The 21,679-nt window shown below is 47.2% G+C and overlaps 1 protein-coding gene across 1 annotated transcript in view; it reads left to right on the top strand.

Annotated features, from left to right (window-relative positions):
* The window catches only part of PACS1 (phosphofurin acidic cluster sorting protein 1), a 115,129-nt gene that overhangs the window by 32,207 nt on the left and 61,243 nt on the right, over positions 1–21,679 (top strand). Inside the window, exons 6-8 of the mRNA XM_088442519.1 lie at positions 3,834–3,925; positions 15,379–15,459; positions 15,942–16,001. Coding sequence (XP_088298645.1) covers positions 3,834–3,925; positions 15,379–15,459; positions 15,942–16,001 — 233 coding nt within the window. The remainder of the gene's footprint in view (positions 1–3,833; positions 3,926–15,378; positions 15,460–15,941; positions 16,002–21,679) is intronic.

The following is a 21,679-nucleotide window of genomic DNA, read 5'->3' as shown; positions in this document are numbered from 1 at the left end:
GAGAGCTCGGAAGCCTTCATCTGCCAACATCTACCATAGAGTGTGGTGGGCTTTCTTCCAGTGGTGTCGCACTAGAGGTTATGCTCCTCAGGTGTTCAGATTGTCCAGGGTTCTGGCCTTCCTACAGGCAGGTTTAGACCAGGGTCTTCGCCTAGCTTCCCTGAAGGTACCGGTGTCTGCACTTTCAGTGTGGTTTCATCGTAGGATTGCTATGCTTCCTGATGTCCGCACCTTTATGCAAAGTGTGCTTCTTATTCAGCCTCCCTTTGTTCCACCTGTGGCACCATGGGATCTGGGTGTGGTCTTGAAGACTCTTCAAGGACCGCCATTTGAGCCACTGGGGTCAGTGGTTTTGAAATGGCTAACCATTAAGACTGTATTCCTTCTGGCTATTGCTTCGGCCAGAAGGGTTTAGGTATTGGGAGCTTTCTCATGTAGACCTCCATTTCTAATTTTTCATAGAAACAGGGCTGTGCTGCGCACTCGTCCTGGGTTTCTTCCAAAGGTGGTATCTAGTTTCCATATGAACGAGGAAATTATTGTACCATCGTTTACTTCACCGGACCTTTCGGTTGGTGAGGCCACCTTGGATGTGGTGCGGGCCTTGAAAATCTATGTGGACCGCACTTCTGTCTATTGGAAGTCAGACTCTTTGTTTGTCCTTTATGGCTTCCATAACAGAGGTTGGCCTGCCACTAAAGAAACATTGGCAGGATGGATTCGACTGGCTATCTCTGAAGCTTTTGCTCACGAGGGTCTTCCTGTTCCACTAGGTCTGTGGGTCCTTCGTGGACAGCTAGATGTTGCGCCTCAGCTGTTCAGCTTTGCAAGGCGGCCATGTGGTCATCTGTCCATACTTTCGTACGGTATTATACTTTTGATACCTACGCCTCTCAGGAGGCTTCCTTCGGGCGACGTATTCTCCTCTCAGCACAGGAGCGTCCCCACCCTTGAAGGATACTGCTTTGGGACATCCCCAAGGTATCCTGTGGATGCCCTATGGACCCTGAAGTAGAAAATATGAGATATGGTAAGAACTTACCCTTGTTATCTCTATTTCTACGAAGTCCATAGGGTTCCACAGGACTCCCGCCCTGTCGCACCTGTACTGCAGATGGGCTGTGATTTTGGTCACCGGTTTTTCCGTCTCCCTCTGGTGAGAATGTGATTCTTGTGTGTTCCAGACTTTCTTCTCTCTCTATTTATCCTCCTCCGGCCTATGGCTTGTGACGAAACTGAGTGCCTGAGGCTCGGGGGCGGGGTATAGGAGAGGGACCCCAGTGCATCCTGGGAGGATGGAGAAGTTTTTAACTCTGTGGTGCCTGGATGTCTGCCGCCATCGCCTATACCCCCAAGGTATCCTGTGGAACCCTATAGACTTCGTAGAAATAGAGATAACAAGGGTAAGTTCTTACCATATCTCATATTTTTTGGTGCGGCCTCCCGGCCGCTCGCATAGCTGTGGGCTATTGCAAGTGGCCAGGATGATGGTCGCGATGGTCAAGACCATCGCGACCATCGGGCTTGCGGCGAGACCCTTGCGTTAGGGTCTTGTTGATGCAAGCCCCAGATAGCTTCTGGCTCTAATAGAGCTGGAAGCTCTCCCACTGACATCACTGGTCAAGTGTTTTCACAGCTCACTGTCAGACATACTGAGTGTGTGACCCGGAGCTGTATGTGACCACCGCACTTCACAACAAGTTGTATAGTGAGGTATAAATCCCCCTTGCAACACCGCACCGCAAGGGCTTGTTAGCAGAGAAGAAGAAAGGGATAGGGAAATTAGCTGACAGTATGTGAAAGTGAAAGTAACAGACAGCAGCGCTAGCCCAAAGTCACATACAATGCAGAATATTGAAAACCCTGCAGTATCTGCGCTTCATCAACTAACCAGACCTCAGCCTGGTAGGAAACAGGGCTGCATACACTGACCTTGCACCGGAGGAGAGGTATGCAGGGGGACCCAGACCACGATGCCCGCGTTAACAGCTTCCAGCAGCGTTTGCCACATGTATTAAAATGGCCACCAAGGAGCAGAGGGAGGGCTGGTCCGGGGGCGGAGCGCATGCAGATGCCTAACCACCTTGTGGAGAGGCCGTGTGCAGTGGGGGAGGCGTCGGCTGCTTAGCAGGGAAAGCGCGCTCCCCTGGCATGCATTTAACCTGGGATGCTGGACATTTACTGTTTCTGTCCAGTCCTCAGTCCAAGGGGGTAGTGGAAAGTGCAGGGATCAGTAGCCTGGTTCCACACTGCAGCCAGTCCCCAGGGAGCCCCCTGCCTGGGGACTAAGGACTGTGCTATTCGGCTGGGACCCACCGCGGGACCTTGCCGCTTACCTGAACCCCCGTAAATCCGGCCACAGTCCGGGCAACCGAGGCCACCGCTAGCTGTGACCCCAGTCTCCCACCAACATCCGCGGATCAGTACCGGCGTTCTGGTACCAGCGGGGTGTAGGAGCGACGACATGGACGTCAATACAGACTGTCCATGCTGTCTGCTCGTTAGATGTGCAGCCACAGCTGCATTGAAGAACTTCAGGGGCCGTGCAGACCCCCACTCTGTACGGTACATCTTACTTCGGCCAGGCACCGACGAAAACGGAGTGCCTGAGGCTTGGGGGCGGTGTATAGGAGAGGGACCCCAGTGCATCCTGGGAGGATGGAGAAGTTTTTAACTCTGTGGTGCCTGGATGTCTGCCGCAAGGTATCCTGTGGAACCCTATGGACTTCGTAGAAATAGAGATAACAAGGGTAAGTTCTTACCATATCTCATATTTTTTGGTGCGGCTTCCCGGCCGCTCGCATAGCTGTGGGTGACCACCCACAGCTATTGCGAGTGGCCAGGATGATGGTCGCGATGGTCAAGACCATCGCAACCATCGGGCTTGCGGCGAGACCCTTGCGTTAGGGTCTTGTTGCCGCAAGCCCCAGAGAGCTTCTGGTTCTGATATGCTGCATGAGAAAATAAGAATTTTGCATATAAGGCTAACTTGAACTGGGGAAGCAAAGGAAGACTACACTAAGTTTACATCTGTCAATAAATACGGCAAGATTCTTCTGGCCAAAGATTCATATACTGTTTTTTTTTTCTTTGTCTAAACATGCCCACTGTTTTAAAGGGAATTTGGGATTATTGTTGTTTGTTATTGTGTGTATTATATTGCACTACCTAAAGGTGCCTACATACTTAGCGATGTGCTCACGACCCGACATCGTGTCCAACTTCCACTTGAATTCTCCCCAGCAGCTCCCCGGCAGTCATGGGCACGATTTGATGTTAAAAACTGTCCAATGTGACAAATGATCTTTTGTGCCTCCTAACTATTCCAGTGCATCGCGACTGAGATTGTCAGATCTGCCCTACAGCACGGCAGATCTGCAGATGCGATGTACAACCTGCGTGATCGTGAGTGGACATTTGGGTATATTTTACACGATTTGTAATGACGATGCGTCAGAATCGGACAAATCGTGTAAAATATCGCTAAGTGTGTAGACACCTTAAGGAAGCAGGCCTATCTGTGAAATGCGTTGCAACTACAAAATTAGTAACACTTTTTCATTTTATTTTATGCTTTATTTTTATGCCTGTTCCTAATGATTTTGTATATACGTACGTTTATACTATTTTTTATGATTGTATATTATGCCATTTAATTTTTTTATTCTGTGATTTTGTGAAGTCAAATTTACTTAATTTTGTGTCCAGGACACTATGTATTTTTAATAAAACCATTTGGAATGATGATACCTAGATGGAATGGACATTAATATTTACATAAATGAGTAATGATCAGATTTTACTTTTAAATCACATGTTTATTTTGTACTCAGATCGTTCTCCAGATATTGAAAATTATTCAGAAGATGAAGATGAAAGTTTCTCTTCAGAGCAGGAGGGAAGTGATGATCCATTGCATGGACAGGTGAGATTGCAGTATAATAATCATTGTAGATAATTTTACAGTTTAGTGTCTCATAGTGTGTCTCGATCTGCGCAAGTGCACTTCCAGCCCAGGGCAAGGATTTGTAAGATGGACCAAAAATATTGGAAAGATGCATTGGTTTGAGAAAAATAGGTGTAGAGGACATATTTCTTGCTAGGCTGGGACTTAGGACCTGATTCAGACCCGGACGCTAAGAAGCGTTCGCTCATAGCTTGTCGATGTTTGCAATCTGCGCATGTGTATGCATCGCGCGTGCGCAAACCAGTGCGAAAGATCGGGAAGCATTCGCTCGTTGCACATAGACTGCCCTGCAGAGTGAGTGACCGGAGAAGCCGTTTGTGGGTGGTAACAGGAGCAGGCCACTAGAAACGGGGGAGTGGAGGTGTGAACGCACGCGTGTCACAGCGCTGTTTCAGAGGCGTGCATAATTAAAAGGAAGCATCATTGTACACGTCAACTGGCTGTTTTTTACACCGAAGTGATCGCAGTGCTTGAGGCAGGGTATAGTCAACCTCAAGTGATGCGTTCGCTTCCGATGGTACCCGATGTACCGATGCTTGCATACACTTCCTGGGGATGACGTGCGCTAGTGGGCATCTTAAGACAGGCTGGTGGGCGTCTGCATACACAAAGTGATCGCACGCCAAGACATAGTGGCTGTGCTTATGCCTTGCCGTGTGATCACCTGCCGTTACTTAGCCAAATTTGCTTACACTCGGTGTGAAAGAACGCATATAGCGAGCGGGTCTGAATGAGCTCCTTAGTCTCCTAGTCATCCATTCAGGATATGTGTATGCTAATCTTGCGTAGAAGTCCTCTCTAATCATGTTATCGGAGGTGAAGGTAAGCATGGGGAGTTTCATAGTGTCATGAAGTAGCACCAACAAGTGTAGTAACTAAGGATGATGGACCCCATTTGGTGGTGTCCACTCTCTGAAGATACTTAACAGTGTACTAATAATAGTAGGTGGAGCTATAAGATACAGGCTTGGCACAAGCAGGACCTGGATGTAAAAGTATGGTACTCCATGTAATGTTTAGAAGTAGGATGTGCTTAAGTCTTCAGGAGTAAAATGTAAAGACCACGGCCTAATGTCTGATACACAGTAAGGGAGCCAAATATAGCAGTGGAAGTCATGGTCAAGACTGGTCGGGTACACAATAACAGAGGTCAGGTTAGATATTGTTGGTCTGAGTCAGGTGGGGTCTGGTTCTCAAGCAAGCAATAGATCACAGGTTCTCAAACTCGGTCCTCAGGATCCCAAACAGTGCATGTTTTCCAAGTCTCCTCACAGAATCGCAAGTGAAATAATTAGCTCCACCTGTGGATCTTTTAAATTGTGTCAGTGAGTAAAGACTACACCTGTGCAGCTGCTGGGTGACCTAGAAAATGTGAACTGTGTTGGGTCCTGAGGACTGAGGGCCTCATTCAGAGCCGCTCGTAAGCGGCCGCTCGTTCGCTCCGAGCGATGTTCGCACAACTGCGCATGGTTATGGGTCGTAATGCGCATGCGCCAACCAGTCATTGCGGTCGGAAATCGAGCGCTCGCAAAATAGCAAGTGCCTGCTAATTTGAGTGACAGGATGAGGCGTTTGTGGGTGGTAACAGGGGAAGGTGCTTGAAAACGGGGAGTGGAGATCCGAACGCAGGCGTGCCAAACGGTCAAAACGGGAGTTTTAAGGGTGTGCGTAATTAACAAAGCAGCGTCATCGACCACGTCACTTGGTTGTTTCTTAGCCTGAACTGTTCGCATGATTGCGGTAGGAAAATCCAACCACAAGCACTGCGAGCAGTTCAGACGCCTTTCGATGTACTCGATTAATCTAATAAATAGCGGAGATGACGTAGGATGCGAGCAGCCAGGGGGCGTCTTTACAAAATAGAGAGCGCATGTTTCGTTCGCTCGCTCAGACATAGAGGCGTCAACAGACCGCAAAGAGCGAGCGCTCAATTTAAATAGCCGGCCCCTTTTTCTGAACGAGCGAGCGCAAATAGCGTCCGGCTCTGAATCAGGCCCTGAGTTTGAGAACCACTGCAATAGAAGGAACAGTAGCACAGTGGGAATTAAAAACCAACATGAGGCTACTTCAGTGGTTCCCAAACTCTATCAGTTCAAGGCACCCTTAGGGTCTCCAAGATTTTTTCAAGGCACCCCAAGCCAAAATAATTACCGAGTGGTCCCTTTTTTAAAGTAGATGGGTCAATATAACGTAATTAGTATTTACGTCAGGGCAGAAATACTTATAACTTTTTACAAAAATAATACAAATAAATCCAAGACAAAGAATGTGTATATATATATATATATATATATATATATATATTTTTTTTTTCAACAAACAATTTACAGCACTCATTAACAAGAATAAGAACAAAATAAAAACATTATGCACCAAAATGTGTCCTCCTCCTTGTGTCTCTCAATGCAGCCCCCTCCTCCATGTGTCTCTCATTGCAACCCCCTTCTCCATGTGTCTCTCATTACAACCCCTCCTCCATGTGTCTCCCTGTGCAGCCCCCTCCATGTGTTTCCCTGTGCAGCCCCCTCCATGTGTTTCCCTGTGCAGCCCCATCCATGTGTCTCCCTGAGCAGCCCCCTCCATGTGTTTCACTGAGCAACCCCCTCCATGTGGCTCCCTTTGTAGCACCCTCCATGTGTCTCCCTGTGCAGGCCCCTCCATGTGTTTCCCTGTGCAGCCCCCTCCATGTGGCTCCCTTTGTAGCACCCTCCATGTGTCTCCCTGTGCAGCCCCCTCCATGTGTTTCCCTGTGCAGCCCCCTCCATGTGTCTCCCTTTGTAGCACCCTCCATGTGTCTCCCTGTGCAGCGTCCTCCATGTGTTTCCCTCTGCAGCCCCCTCCATGTGTCTCCCTTTGTAGCACCCTCCATGTGACTCTAATCTTCATTTGCAGCCACCCCCAGGGTGCCGTGGCGCACAGTTTGGGAACCACTGGGCTACATAACGGGAAGAGACAGAGGGCCTGATTCAGACCCGCTCAGGAGCGCTGAGCGCTCGCAAGCGGCTCGATGTTGGCCAAGTGCGCATGCGCACGAGGGAGCCATCTCCGTCGTGCGCATGCGCGAGGGTCTCGCACCAAAGGGGGCGTGCTGTCGATGGTGAGTGACAGCACGTCCCCTTTGGTGGGCGTGCCGGGGGGCGTGGCTGGCCAGACGCCTACCGTCTGGGGCCGGCCCCACTGACATCACGAGTGATGTCAGTGAGAGTGCTTTTGGCTCTGATAGAGCCAAAAGCACTCCTGGGCTTGCGGCAGACGAGACCCTACCTCAAGGGTCTCGTTGCATGCGACCATCTCTTTGGCCGCTCGCTATAGCTGTGGATGGTCACCCACAGCTATGCGAGCGGCCAGGACGCCCGCTCTAAAAAAGTGAAGGAGGGCCCTGATTCAGAGCGAGCGCTCTGAATCAGGCCCAGAATGCATTGTTAAAGGAATACTGTAGTTGGCAACTTGAAGAGACATATTATTATTATGCTCCTTTATTTATATGGTGCCACAAGTGTTCCGTAGCACCTTACATAGTACATACAACTAAGTAAACAAGAAACAAGTAACTTACAGTACATTACAGTGCAGGGCAAGGACACGATTTATATACATTGCTGCAATAGCGATTAAAGCAATCGCAATATGCAGCCGGGAGTTGGCAGTCTCGTGTTAGGTGCCCTTATGGGGAGTAAAGAGTAGAAGAAAATGTAAAGAGAAGCACATGAGGGAAGAGGTCCTTGCTCGTGAGAGCTTACATTCTAAAGGCATAGATACTGACATAACAAATCAATAATTTGGCAACACTGGTACAGTGTTGTCGGATATGTTGTAGCTAAGTGCCAATGATGATATTGGACAGGACTCAATAAATATTCCGTAACAATCCCAATGATGTGTGTCCTAGCCGTTAATCTGCGATGTCATAACAACCACCCATAGAACTTGGGAACCGCATCCTCTGCACCTTCAACGTCTCAAATTAGATTCCAGAGAAGATGGGTCTGCTTCTGTCTTTGGGACATGCTATCCACTTGGGGAAAAAACAAAAATACACATAGATGCCAAAAGACTATTCCTTCAAGGGAGCCCTGACACTTAATGTACAGTATGTATGGAGGAGGAAGCATTTTTTTTGTATTTGACACATACAGTGAATTGCCTTATGTAAAAAGGCAAATGCTAGTTTAAAATTATGTAAAAAGGGATAAAGGAAACAGAATAATTACCTCCTGAAAGAGAACAATATGGGCAAGGATAAAGCCAAAGGCAAGGTCATCAGGGTTAATGGGTAACAAATATACAGTATATAAAGGCATGTTCACAAGTGGCTTTATTGAGGGAAAACTATTTATTGGTACTGTATGTAAACTATCTCACTATCTTTTTTTGGTTATTAGTTCATTAGCTACCTGGAAGATACATTCTAATTAATATGGACACCCCAAATCCATAAAGTGAAGGCCCCCATACATCAGAGATGGATTGCAGCAATCGTGCAATTTGCAATCGATTATGTATAAGATCTTTCCCTTTTTCAATCGATTGTGGCAATTGTGCAATCTGCAATCAATTGAAAAAGGGAAATTTTTTTATACACAATCGATTGCAAATTGCACGATTGCTGCAATCCATCTCTGATGTATGGGGGCCTTTAGGGAAGGAAAGAAGGTTAGGGAGTACACACCTTAACTCAACCTTCCAAAGATCACCTGTGCTGAAGGTGAGCTAAGTTACATTGTTGCACGTGAAAACCAGACAGAAATATCATAGTGCAGAGTACCCAATCACATGGATTGAATAGCAGTCAGCTTGGTAAGATTGGACTCACTAGAAGTCATTTTCGAAGTGCAAAATATGCACCTTGGTTTGCATAATTGAGCCTAAACATATGATAAAAAGGGGGTTTGCGAAGATAGATGGCAGCATTTGTTGATGAGCAGAGAGGCTAAATCAAGCTCTAAAGATTGAAGACATTGAGTATGCAATGCCTGAGGATACACTTCTTAAAATAAAGAAACCGTTGATTTTCTTTACTTTAGACCATCAGATGAAGGGCTTACGGGGGCTGATTTTGAGTCGCATGCATCTGCGACCGCTTTTCCATATGGGCGCGGTATCACACTTACTTCCTTATGCTAATGTGAGAATCCGCCCATGTATTCTGAAAATCTGTGCGAGTTTATGTGGAGGCCTGTCCTGTCCACGGTTTTTCTGTCTGTAGCCGCAGCTGTCATGATTAGTGTTTGGACTTGCACCCACCTCATGGTGAGTGCAAAAGATCCATCTGAAACAGGTGTCCCATCTCCGTCCACATGCTACGATTGTGCGCCAAAGCCAATTTCCACGCCCACAGCACTCTTATGCCACTCTCACGAGATGGTACTGTTCCGTCAATCGCATGGTTGCCGCCAACAAACACCAATTTCACGGGCAGTGTGCTTGCGCACTCCATCTGTGTGCTAAAGTCTGATTTGACGCATGCACAGTCGCCAATTTCTTTTTTTGGTACATGAGTAGAAAGCTGAAATCCGCTTTAACCGTCTGCATTTCCACTTGTGTCCGACTCGGCCCCTCAACACAGGTTGTGGATATGGATGAATTGGAATATCCATACATAGTAGCGAGATTATCTAGGAACACTATTTCAATTCCAACTGCTGCATCCCTCTAGGATGGTATGGATACAAAATTAGAGACCATTATTATGCCTATTGCAGATTAAGGGCAAAATTTACTAAGCGGTGGTTTGACGGCGGTTTCTATTCTTTTCTAAACCCCGGGGGTTTGGTAGCGGTTTTGCAGTGGTTTCTAAATGACAGCCCTGTTCTATTCTATTCTAAAATGTGTTTTGACTGTGGTTTGGCGGCGGTTATGCTATCTGCAGATTTACTAAGACCAAAACCGCTGCAAAACTGCCATGAACAAACACATTTTATAATAGAATAGAACAGGGCTGTCATTTAGAAACCGCTGCAAAACCGCCACCAAACCCCCGGGGTTTAGAATAGAATAGAAACCCCCACCAAACCGCTGGGGTTTAGAATAGAGTAGAAGCCGCCGTCAAACCGCCGCTAAGTAAATTTTGCCCTAAGCCTCTTTCAGACCTATTTTAGCCTGTGTTAATGAACCAAGAAAATGTTGTCAGAGTAGCTATTGGTGGGCTTGAAGTCAAAAAACCTACATCTGTGAAACAGCTAAACATTTGGGGACATGACTGTGGGTGCTGGCCTTATTGGAGCAGGGAGTTTAGCTTGAGTTTGTCACAAGCCGCTGCTGCGCCTTGTATGATTTTGGTGCTTCGGGTGTTTTTTCTCAGACCCGTTGCTAGGAGACAAGAATGCAAGGCTGCTGCTCCAAAAGGTCTTCCTACCTGACTGTTCTGTCTCCACCTCCATGTGCTGATTGGATCCTGCATCGCATAAGTTACAGCCAGCCCTTCACTCCATGTCGGCTATAGCGTTTATTGTGGCTTTCGGTTCCAGTGAGAGGTTATCCTTCTGTGTGTTCCATCTCCTCGTGTTCAGTGTCTGTGATCTATCTGCAAGTTACATCTAAAGGGGCACATCCACTGGCAGACATAGAAACGATTGCACGATTGCGACATTGTGCAGTCATTTCACAGTCTGTGATGTGCCTACACTGAACGATCAGTCGTTCAGTGTAGGCACATCAATCATCCCCGAACATGGTCAACCTGACAACGTCGTCAGGTTGACAAGCATGTTCGGGCGATGATAGATTTCAAAAACGACCAGCGGGTGCGTGCACCGCTGTTCGTTTTTTACATTAAACTGCCCGATTTGTGAACGATTAACAAGCGAGTGAACGATAACTGTGTCGTTATCGTTCAATCGCTCTGTTTAATCGCGTAGTGGATACGTGGCATAAGCAGTGGCTGCCGCTTCCCAGCGTATGTTTGATTTATCTTCAAGTGACAACAGAGCAGTTCCTGCCACACCTCAGTGTCCGTGTGGATTCCCAGCAAGTACATTTTAGCAGTCTCAGCTGCACTTCAGTATTGGGAACTTGTTTATTAATTCCAGCACTCTCAGCAGTCTCTCTGTGTCTGTTTGGCTAATTAGCTAACAACACCCAGCTGTCTGCACTACTATTCAGTGCTGTGTGCATAGGCCCTCATTCAGGGCCGCCCTCCATAATTATGGAGCGTCCTCCTGAACGCTCGTATAGCTGTGGGTCACCACCCACAGCCTATACGAGCGTGCAGTTTGATGGCCGCGATGGTCTTGACCATCGCGACCATCGCCACTGCGAGCCGGAGCCTGCGGTTGAGTTTTTCAACCGCAAGGCCCGGAGTGATTTTGGCTCTATCAGAGCCAAAATCACTCCCACTGACATCACTAGTGATGTCAGTGGGCCGGCTTCTGACGGTAGGCGTTCCCTTGGGAACGCCCCCGTCAGGGAGGCACGCCCACCAAAGGGGGCGTGCTGTCAATCAACATCGACAGCACGCCCCCTTTGATCAGACACAACGAGTGAAGGCAAGTCCTTCGCTCATCGCATCTGGCGCATGCGCACGACGGAGCTCCCACCGTCGTGCGCATGCGCAGTGCTCAACATCGACCCACTTGCGAGCGGACAGCCGCTTGCGAGTGGGTCTGAATCAGGCCCATAATCTCCAATTTACAACTCCTCAATTTCAGTTGCAATTCATTGTCTGTATATTCAAGCAAGCAATAACTTTTACAGCAATTCCTGATATCCCTCAGTGCATACCAGATATTCAGGCTGCAACTAGCCAAGTGCATACCAGCTATTCAGATTGCAACTAGCCAACTGCATACCAGTCCTCAAGACTGCAACCAGCCAAGTGCATACTAGTCCTCAAGACTGCAACCTGCCATGTACTTTTAAGCTAGGAACCATCTTGTCCTCACAATTGATTATCAATTGACTCTTGATCAGTCAACTCGCTACATCGTATAGAGCTTCCTTTTTCTGATAATGGTTCCACTGTGAATCTCCCAGAGGTTAATAACACAGTGGTTTCTAGCTCTAGTCTTGGGAGGCACACTGAAAATCTTTGAAAATTGTAAAGTTCCTGTCCTTTTCTCTAAATGTCTTTTCTGGTTTGAAACTGAATAAGATTATTAGCCTGGCCAGGAATCTACCTGCTAATGTAAATGTAGGGTGCTAGGTTTCAGTCCTTCGCAGTATTGATAAAGAAAGGCGACAAACATTGTGAGCAAAATCCTCTGCTTACCTTGGACAGCGAGAGGGAAACAGGCCGGCCATTTAAGTGTTTGCCTTTCACTCCCTCAGAAATACATTATGCCCACTCAGGAGTGCCTGTGGTAAGATCTGCTTTTCTACTGGGCTCAAATATTAATTACCACTTCAATTGCCTGAGGGAGGTACATCTAGATATCCTCGATCTTCACCCAGATGTTGTTTTCACCACCTGTCTCCCCAGAGACAGAGCTAAATCTATCAGAAGTGGTAATTCTATTTTTGAAAGAGCAGAAAGAAACTGGTTCTATTCTCTATTTGGTTCAAATACTAGACAGATCCTTTCAGCCCATTTTGAACCTTAAGAATCTGAACTGTTATGTTAGGGCAGACAGGTTCAAGATTGAGTCTCTGAGATCTGTCATAAACTGCATTACATGGTATAAGATTGCAGACATGAAGGATGCTTACTTTCTTGTTCTACTCTGATTCACTGTTGGTCTTTTCTTTTGAAATGTTGGACTCTACCTTTTGGTCTGCTGACACGAACATGATGCCAGTTATGTGTGCTCTTCTGAGATCTAGGAGGTGACAACCATTCATTATCTGGACTAACTATTGATCAAGATGGTGTTGCTTCAGAAGTGAGACAGCAAAAATATTATCCTATGTGTGCATCATCAACTATCAAACTATTGTTCCCCTGGTAGCTAAGGGTCGAAAGCCTCAACAGAAGCCACCCCTTCACCAAATGTGACTGAACAATCCTAATGAAATATGCTGAGAGGTGGTTGTTTTTTATTGTCAGTTGCATTACATATCGGCAGCCCTTAGACAGAGAGCTTTAATTTGTTGAGCTCTTTGTGCACTGGATACAGGAAGATGGTTGAAAGGTAGCTGCAAGCAGCTTCTTCCAGCCATCCAGTCTCCTCTTCTATGGGTACGGGCAGTGGTAAGTCACACTGTGATTGAACCTGAGAGGGGCAGCCTGGGTTTTGTGTGTATGTGTGTGGAAGGACATCCTGCAGTCCAAGTGTTTTTGTGCATGTATGTGCGTGTTTCACAAAGACAAGGGACCCACAGAAGTTTTAGTTAGATACTGTCATTTCCAAAAAAGTTAGATCTGATTTATCTGATCCTCCAATGTCAATGCTCCAATGCATTACAAGAAATTAAAATGAGAATGGCTCCATCCTTTATTAGGAGCTGAACACAGAGAGTTATACGGTCAAACTTAAACAATACAGTACACACTATGGGCTCATGTAGAACTGGCCGTATATAGAAGATGCGTCCAGCTTGGCATGAGTAGCATTTGAACCTGCTTTACGCTATAGAAAATGTAGTAAATGTGCCAGGGTTATTCCAGGACGTGTGATAGTAGTAAATGCTAAACGTACGGGGCCTGATTCAGACCCGCTCGCGAGCGCTGAGCGCTCGCAAGCGGGTCGATGGTGCCCTAGTGCGCATGCGCGAGACCCGGACAGCGACAGCCAAGCTGTCGCTCCGGGTCTCGCACCAAAGGAGGCGTGCTGTCGATGGTGAGTGACAGCACGCCCCCTTTGGTGGGCGTGCCGGGGGCGTGGCTGCCAGACGGAGGCGTTCCCATGGGAACGCCTACTGTCTGGGTCCGGCCCCACTGACATCACTAGTGATGTCAGTGGGAGTGATTTTGGCTCTGATAGAGCCAAAATCACTCCAGGGCTTGCGGTCACCGAGACACTACCGCAGGGTCTCGTCGCAAACCCGATGGTCGTGATGGTCTTGACCATCGCGACCATCATCCTGGACGCTCGCATAAGCTGTGGGTGGTAACCCACAGCTATGCGAGCGTCCAGGAGGACGCTCCAAAAAAACCCAAAAAACGCCCTGATTCAGAGCGGGCGCTCGTTCAGAGCGTCCGGCTCTGAATCAGGCCCACAGTACACAGTTCATGCACAGTAGAGTACATATCCAGACAGTGTTATTAATAACTAATGAAGTCACATTCACATGAAAAGAATGTTAGAACAAGACACAAAAATACATAATTATACTTTTTCAAATGCTTTAATACTGTGCTTTATTTCTTTGGGCTACTTGTTGATATCACTGTAATAACGCAGATACAGATTTGTCCTCATACACTATTGCTGCAGTCATACCAAACAGTCTCCCTTTGTACGCCCGGTCCTGTGCGACACTTTTATATCTGTGTTCGACTGAATCTGTATACGAAGTGCTACAATGCAGCAACCGCAGCTTTTTTCCACACCAAGTTCCCTTGTGCTTCATATACAGAGTCAGTAGCGCACAGATATACAGGTGTTGCATATCAAATTAATCAGTACAGTCTCGTGTTGCGTCTTAGTTGCATTTTTGGATAAAAAAAGGTGCAGAAAAACGCTTGCAGCTAACACAGTCACATTGGGCCAGTCGTCTCGCGATGCATGGTGTATTGAGGCTAGGTGTATGAGGACACATCTGTAGATTGCAGCAGCAACATATTAGCATAATTGGGAGTGATTGTCATCATCATCCTCAGTTCAGCCTCAATTGATCTTCCAGCAGCCACATATGCATCTTTTTATGTCAATATGGGACAGATTTTGCGTACGCAAGCGCTTACAAGCGGACTCCAGGCTATGTACAGGATCGCAGTCTGCGGCTGCGGCTGGTATACGCCCTGAAAATGGTTGTGACACACCCGAGTTTTTGTCCCCACTGTCCTTTGCTTCCCACAAAATGGCCCCTGCCTATCAAGCACGCTAATACATTTTCTGGGCTAGCGTATTGGCAAATTAATAATTGTATGTGCATATTGCTGCTGTGATGCATGCGCAGTCGCCCGATAATTACTCAACTGTGTGAACATCGGTATTGTGTACAACTCTGAATCAGGCCCTTAGTCAAGTAGCAGGTTTGGCCAACTTGGCAGTTTCTTTAAATGTGTCCAGGTCTCACCGTGTGCAGTCAGTGCCGTCAAAATTTTTAACGGTATGATGCAGGCTGTGTGAAACATTTACTTTTATATAATTTTTCATACTCATCTCTTTGTGAAATTGGTTTATTTATTTATTTTTTTTACAGAATTGAGACAAATTTCCTTTGCATTAATCCAAGTTTTCTGTGTTCTATGGTTCACTAAAAGCACTATTTTTGTTCATAATCATTTTTATTACGTGAAATGAGCATATTAATGGAAATAGCTTTGGGTGTATTCTGTACATGTATATATTAAATGATTACGTTTCTTGTAGGATTTTTTCTATGAGGATGAAGATGTCAGGAAGGTGAAGAAATCACGAAGAAAAATCCAAGCCTCTTCAGCCATAACTAGAGTGAGACAAGCTATTATTACTCTCTCCTTTTTTAAGTGTTTTACTATATCTCACTGTTGGTCATTTTTTTATTTAATTGTTTAATCATATTTCATTAAAGCTAAAACATTATCACACTTTGCTCCACTTGGGTAGGGATTGATGTGAATAATTAAACATTCTATCTGCAAAGCACTGTATAATATGTTGGTATTATGTAAATAAACTTAACAATAAGAATAATAATAATAGTAATTCTATCTACTTCATTTTACAATCATTTACAGTATATTGTAAGTAGTTTGTTTAAATTTCACTGTGGACAAAAACATGATCATCTTTGGGAGAATAAAGTCTGTAACATCATCTATATTTTATCTGTTTTATATGCTGTATGTTATTTTGTTTAATCTTTGATATTTAACTCACTGTAATTTTAGTTTTATCTTTTTTATAAATTAGTTATGTCCAATTTTTCTAACACTATCATTCTCTCATTACAGCAGCCAAACATTAAGCAGAAGCTAAAGTCACTACTGAATAGATTTAAAGTATCAGAAGAGGTAAAGCTATGTACTGTTTTTTTATTTCTAGTTTTGTCTAACTTGCCTATTTAAATCCAATTATTGGAATTAGACAGTTAGGCCCTCATTCAGAGCCGGACGCTCTGAGCAGAGCGCTCGCTCTGAATGAGGGCCGTCCTCCATAAAAATGGAGCGTCCTCCTGGACGCTCGTATAGCTGTGGGTCACCACCCACAGCACATACGAGCGTGGAGGATGATGGTTGCGATGGACTTGACCATCGCGACAATCACCAGTGCGACCAGAAGCCTGTGGTCGGGGTTTTCGACCACAAGCCCTGGAGTGATTTTGGCTCTATCAAAGCCAAAATCACTCCCACTGACATCACTAGTGATGTCAGTGGGCCGGCTTCTGACGGTAGGCGTTCCCTTGGGAACGCCCCCGTCTGGGAGGCACGCCCACCAAAGGGGGCGTGCTGTCAATCAACATCGACAGCACGCCGCCTTTGATCAGACACAACGAGCGAAGGAAAGTCCTTTGCTCGTCGCGTCTCGCGCATGGGCACGACGGAGCTCCCTCCGTCGTGCGCATGCTCAGTGCACACCATCGACCCACTTGCGAGCGGACAGCCGCTCGCGAGTGGGTCTGAATCAGGCCCTTAGTTCCAACCTGCTAGAGAAATTGAAATATTAAGCAATATATTCTGCTCATATTGTAGGACTATTTTAACAAACATTGTGCTCACGTTTTACTCAAGCACTTAAAAACTAAATAGTAAATGTATTCATTGCCTAAAAGCATTAGAACTGTGAATTGGACCAGTTGCAGTACCTGAATGCCAGTCAAATTTTAGCAACCTTTGTGAGGGAGGGACACTGGAGATGGGCCTGCCTCCACACAGAAGAAGACTCGTCGGATTAAGTTGGTCAACCGTCAATCATCTCTCTGGCACGCTTGCTTGTTCTGAACTCACTGACGGACCGCTAGTCCTCCTCACTTGGGCCTGATTCAGAGCCGGACGCTCTGACCAGAACGCTCGTTCTGAATCAGGGCCCACCTCCATTAAAATGGAGCGTCCTCCTGGACGCTCGTATAGCTGTGGGTCACCACCCACAGCATATACAAGCGTCCAACAAGATGGTCGCGATGGTCTTGCCAATCGCGACCATCGGACTTGCGAGTGAAACCCTGTGGTCGGGTTTCACAACCGCAAGGCCAGGAGTGATTTTGGCTCTATCAGAGCCAAAATCACTCCCACTGACATCACTAGTGATGTCAGTGGGGCCGGCTTCAGACGGTAGGCATTCCCATAGGAACGCCTCCGTCTGGCAGGCACGCCCCCGGAACGCCCACCAAAGGGGGCGTGCTGTCAATCAACATCGACAGCACGCCCCCTTTGGTGCGAGACCCGGAGCGATGGAAAGTCCTTCGCTCGCCGGGTCTCGCGCATGTGCACGACGGAGCTCCCTCCGTCGTGCGCATGCGCAGTGGGGACCATCGACCCACTTGCGAGCGTACTGCCGCTCGCGAGTGGGTCTGAATGACCCCCTTGGTTCCTTGTGGTCCTTCATTCACTTCTAGCAAGTGGCACCTTCGCCTCTGGTTCCGCTCATTTTGGGCGAGGGGTCATATATGCAGCACAGGAGCATTTCTCTCTCTTAAAGAAGCAGCTTTAAGCTGTCTCAACATATTCCAGTGTTCCCCAAGGATGGAAGATAATATAGGATTTTTCTTTTGTCAATGGGGGACACTAGAAACCCTGGGTATAGTGGTGCTGGAGGAGTCCTGGGTACTAAAAACCTAACTTCTTTTTGTATGGCAGCACAGGCTCCTCCACCACTATACCCCACCCCCAGCACAAGAAAGACAGACAGATTTTCGTTAGTGCCCAAGGAGCTGGGCATGTTTTCATGGGCTGCCTGAAGCAGCCTCACTTTTTAGTTTTACTTTTTTCTTATTTTACTTTCACTTTTGGGCTGTCAGTGGGTCATCGTTACGAACGCTCCCGCTTACTACTTCATCACCCTGTACAGGAGGCCGGCGCAATGGCAAGCGAGTCAGTGTCACCGGCCACCTCCTGCACAGGCACTAGGAGCAAACTGGGGCGTGATAAAGGGATAGTTAAGTGGCTCCCCACGCTGCAGGGTGCCGGGTACTGCAGTGGCTGACACTGCCGCAGGGGGGGCTGCCGGTGGATTTGGACAGTGGTGCCCAGCAATAGGACTCCATTACGGTGGTGGCAGGTCCGTGGGGACAGCCAGAAGGGGGTGGAGCTTTGCTCTGTTCTCTTCTCTCCTACCCTTAAGTGGTACCCTGCCCTAGGCTTCCCTCTAAAGGCTCCTCTCATCTCCCACTCCAAAGTGCATAGTAGCCATCTTGCCTCACAGCGTTGCCTGCTTGCATGGAGAGAGGGCTATACCTCCTGTCTCCCATATACCTCACTCTCGTGGTGCCAGGTTATCTCCTATCCCCTTCCTCACCTATATGTGTTGGTTCCTGGGACCTATTGCCTGTTCTCTATATTTCTAAGCACTTCAATCGTTTTTGTGTGCCTGTTGTTTGATTCTGTATACCTAGTTATATCCTTACTCTGCTAGATAGGTTTGTAATGGCCTCACTGCAAGGTAGCTTACTGCACACAGTTATCATGTTATATATTTGGATCTATAACAACTGCCTGCTAAATTAGTTTAATTCTGCAGTTTAGGTGTTTGTTATTTTTCTTATAAGTGCCTACTCATTGTTGTTATATATGTTGTACTGTACTATAACACATTACTGTCTGCTAAATTAGTTAAATTCTGCAGTTTAGGTGTTTGTTATTTTTATTTGTGTGTCTACTCATTTGATTATTGGTAGTCCCTGCACTGTAATCGAGCTCTCACAGTAACAGAACCATAGGACCACTTATTATTTGATTTGTGGACTCGCAGTATTCAGTGCTCTTGCCCACACACAACCACTTAGTATATTTAGTATGTGTCTCTATATTTAATATATGTCTTCCAAGGGATCCTCTGCAAGGGCTTCCCAGGAAAGGGGTACACCTGTGTTGCGTGCTTTTACTTGCAAAGACTGTAAAGAAAATTATTCATGTTTGGCATGGGATCACACTGGTCTTTGTGATCAATGCTCAGCGGAGGCACAGGACGAGTCCCACTCTGAGGTAGTTTCTTCACAGTAACCTGCATGGGTATCTTCCTTGTCCCTCGCTATGTTGGAGCTGGCGTCTCAGCTAGCAGCATACTGGCCTCCGGCATTACCCTCGGCCACCGCTCAGTCCACTCTGGTGGAACCCCAGCCACCCGATATATGCGCTTATTGCACAGTTGCTTACGTCGACCACGTTTCCCATTCCAAATGTAGTCTACCTCAAAGACCCTACGGACAGGAAATTGGAAAATTTCCTTTTGTCAGCCTTTGCTAATGCAGGTGCTGCCTTACGCCCACCCCTTGCTTTTGCCTGGTTGCCAAGGCCTTGGGTCACTGGGTGGATTTACTGGAAGACTGTCCTCACTTGGGAACCTGTAGGTCTGGTCTACTATCCGTGGTGGACAATATCCAGGAGGCTGGTGTGTACATGGAGGCTCTCCCTTTCTCCGGCAAGGTCTCTTTGGATCAGAACTGGATAAGATCATTGCCACAGTTGCAGCATCTAAAACTGCTTTCCTTCCTTTAGCGGCTTCCAAGACAAAGGGGTTCTTCTTTCATTCTTTTTGCCCACAGGGAAAGGCAAAAGCGTCAACCTTCCCCCAGATCTTAGGGCTCTTCCTCTAAAAGTCCAGAAGATGACAGGCTTGGTCAGGCCACTACCAGGCTCCCAAACCAGCCAACTAGCTTTCGGCATGAGGGTATGGGTCCCCACCTGGGGTATTCTGTCTCCTGCACTTGACAGTGATGCCATACCTGGATGAACTTCTCCTACTGGCCCAGTCTCCGGTTACTCTTCAGGATCATCTGCGTCTAAGCTTCACCTTGCTGCAAACCATGGCTGGCTGATAAATTGGTGCAAGTACGGCCTTGCTCTGTCTCAGGAAATGCTCCATCTCGGTGCTCTTCTAGATTCCAAAGCTCAGAGGGTCTTTCTTCCCAAGGACAAGCTGTGTCCCTCCAGTCCCTGGTACGTTTGTTTCTCTGACAACGCAGAGTCTCAATTCACTTGTGTATACGGATTCTGGAAAGTTGAACTCCATCTTCGATATAGTGGAATGCACTCAATTCCATTCCGGGCCCCTGCAACTGGAACTCCTGGGGCAGTGGTCCTGCTTTCCCCTCCATCTCAAGTCTCAGATAATTGTTTTGTCTCGGGAAGTGCGTCACTCTCTCTTGAGATTGCTCCAGTTCTCCCTCCTGGGCAAGGGTAGTCCCTTTCTGATCCAGGTTTGGGTTATTTTAACCACAGACACAAGCCTCTGTGGTTGGGTTGCCGTGACTGGGGCGTTGGTCAGATCAGGAAGCAACCCTACTGATCAACATCCTGGATCTTCGTGCAGTTTACAGTGCTCTTTGCCAGCAAGTCCCGTCCTTCAGCAGGACATCGAGATCTAAGAGCCTTTCTGGAGGATGCTCTCTCAGTCACATGGAACTTCCCACTCGTGTACATCTTTCCCCTGATCTCTCTGCTCCTGCTCCGAAAGTTGAAGTTAGAGGGCGGCACCGCCATTCTGGTCGCACCAGACTGGCCATGGAGGGCCTGACGCACAGACCTGCACAGTCTGCCCATAGTAGCCCCGTGGCTCCTACCTCCCAGGCCGGATCTTCTCTCTCAGGGCCCATTCATTCACTCCGACCTAGTCTGTCTGGCTTTAATGGGTGGCTATTGAGACCTCGATCCTGATGGCTAGAGGATTCTCAGATTCAGTGATCTGGACCATGCTCTGCACCAGGAAGCCTTCCTGTGCAAACATCTATTACCGTGATTGGTAGGACTATTTCGTATGGTGTTCTACCCTTGGTATGAATTTGTTGGTTTTTCGCCTTTTCAGAATCTTGTCTTTCTTACAGACTGGCTTGGATCTGGGTCTTCATCTCTCTTTCTTAAAAGTGCGAGTGTCGGCTCTCTGTCCTTTTCCAGTGCAAGATGGCCCGTTTGGCAGGCGTGCAAACCTTTCTGCAGTGGGTCCTGCACATTCAGTCTCCTTTTGTTCATCCGGTAGCTCCGTGGGAACTAACCTTAGTGTTACAGTCTCTTGAGGAATCTCTCTTTGAACCATCGATCTGTGTTGGCTCATGTGGAAGACTATCTTTTTATTGCCCATTGCGCTGGCTCGCCGGTTTTCGGACTTGGGTGCGTTGGCTCACCACTCCCCCCCCCCCTTCCTTATTTTCCACCCTGAGCGCGCTGTCCTACGCACCTGTTGGGGCTACATGCCAAAAGTAGTTTTATATTTCCATAATTATGGTACCTTCTTTACAGGTTTTGAACACTACTGACTTGAGTCCATCTCTGCCCACTCTAGACGTGGTCTGAGCTCTCCGTACTAACGTTAATTGGGCTCAGGACATTCACAAGTCAGATTAATTGTTCATCTTGTATGACTTCAATAAGTGTGGCTGGCCGGCTTCTAAACAGACCTTGGTACACTGGTTGCGACTTACTATTGGTCAGGTCTGTATTTTAGCAAATCGACCAATTCGGGGTCATTCCACTAGGTCTGTGGGGAGCTCTTGTGTGGCTTGCTGTGGTGCCTTCGAGGAGCAGCTCTGTAAGGTGGCAAC

Source organism: Taudactylus pleione, unplaced genomic scaffold (assembly GCF_031769625.1).
Source record: "Taudactylus pleione unplaced genomic scaffold, aTauple2 ptg000313l, whole genome shotgun sequence".
Taxonomy (NCBI): Eukaryota; Metazoa; Chordata; class Amphibia; order Anura; family Myobatrachidae; genus Taudactylus; species Taudactylus pleione.
This window is presented reverse-complemented; position numbering and strand designations above follow the sequence as displayed.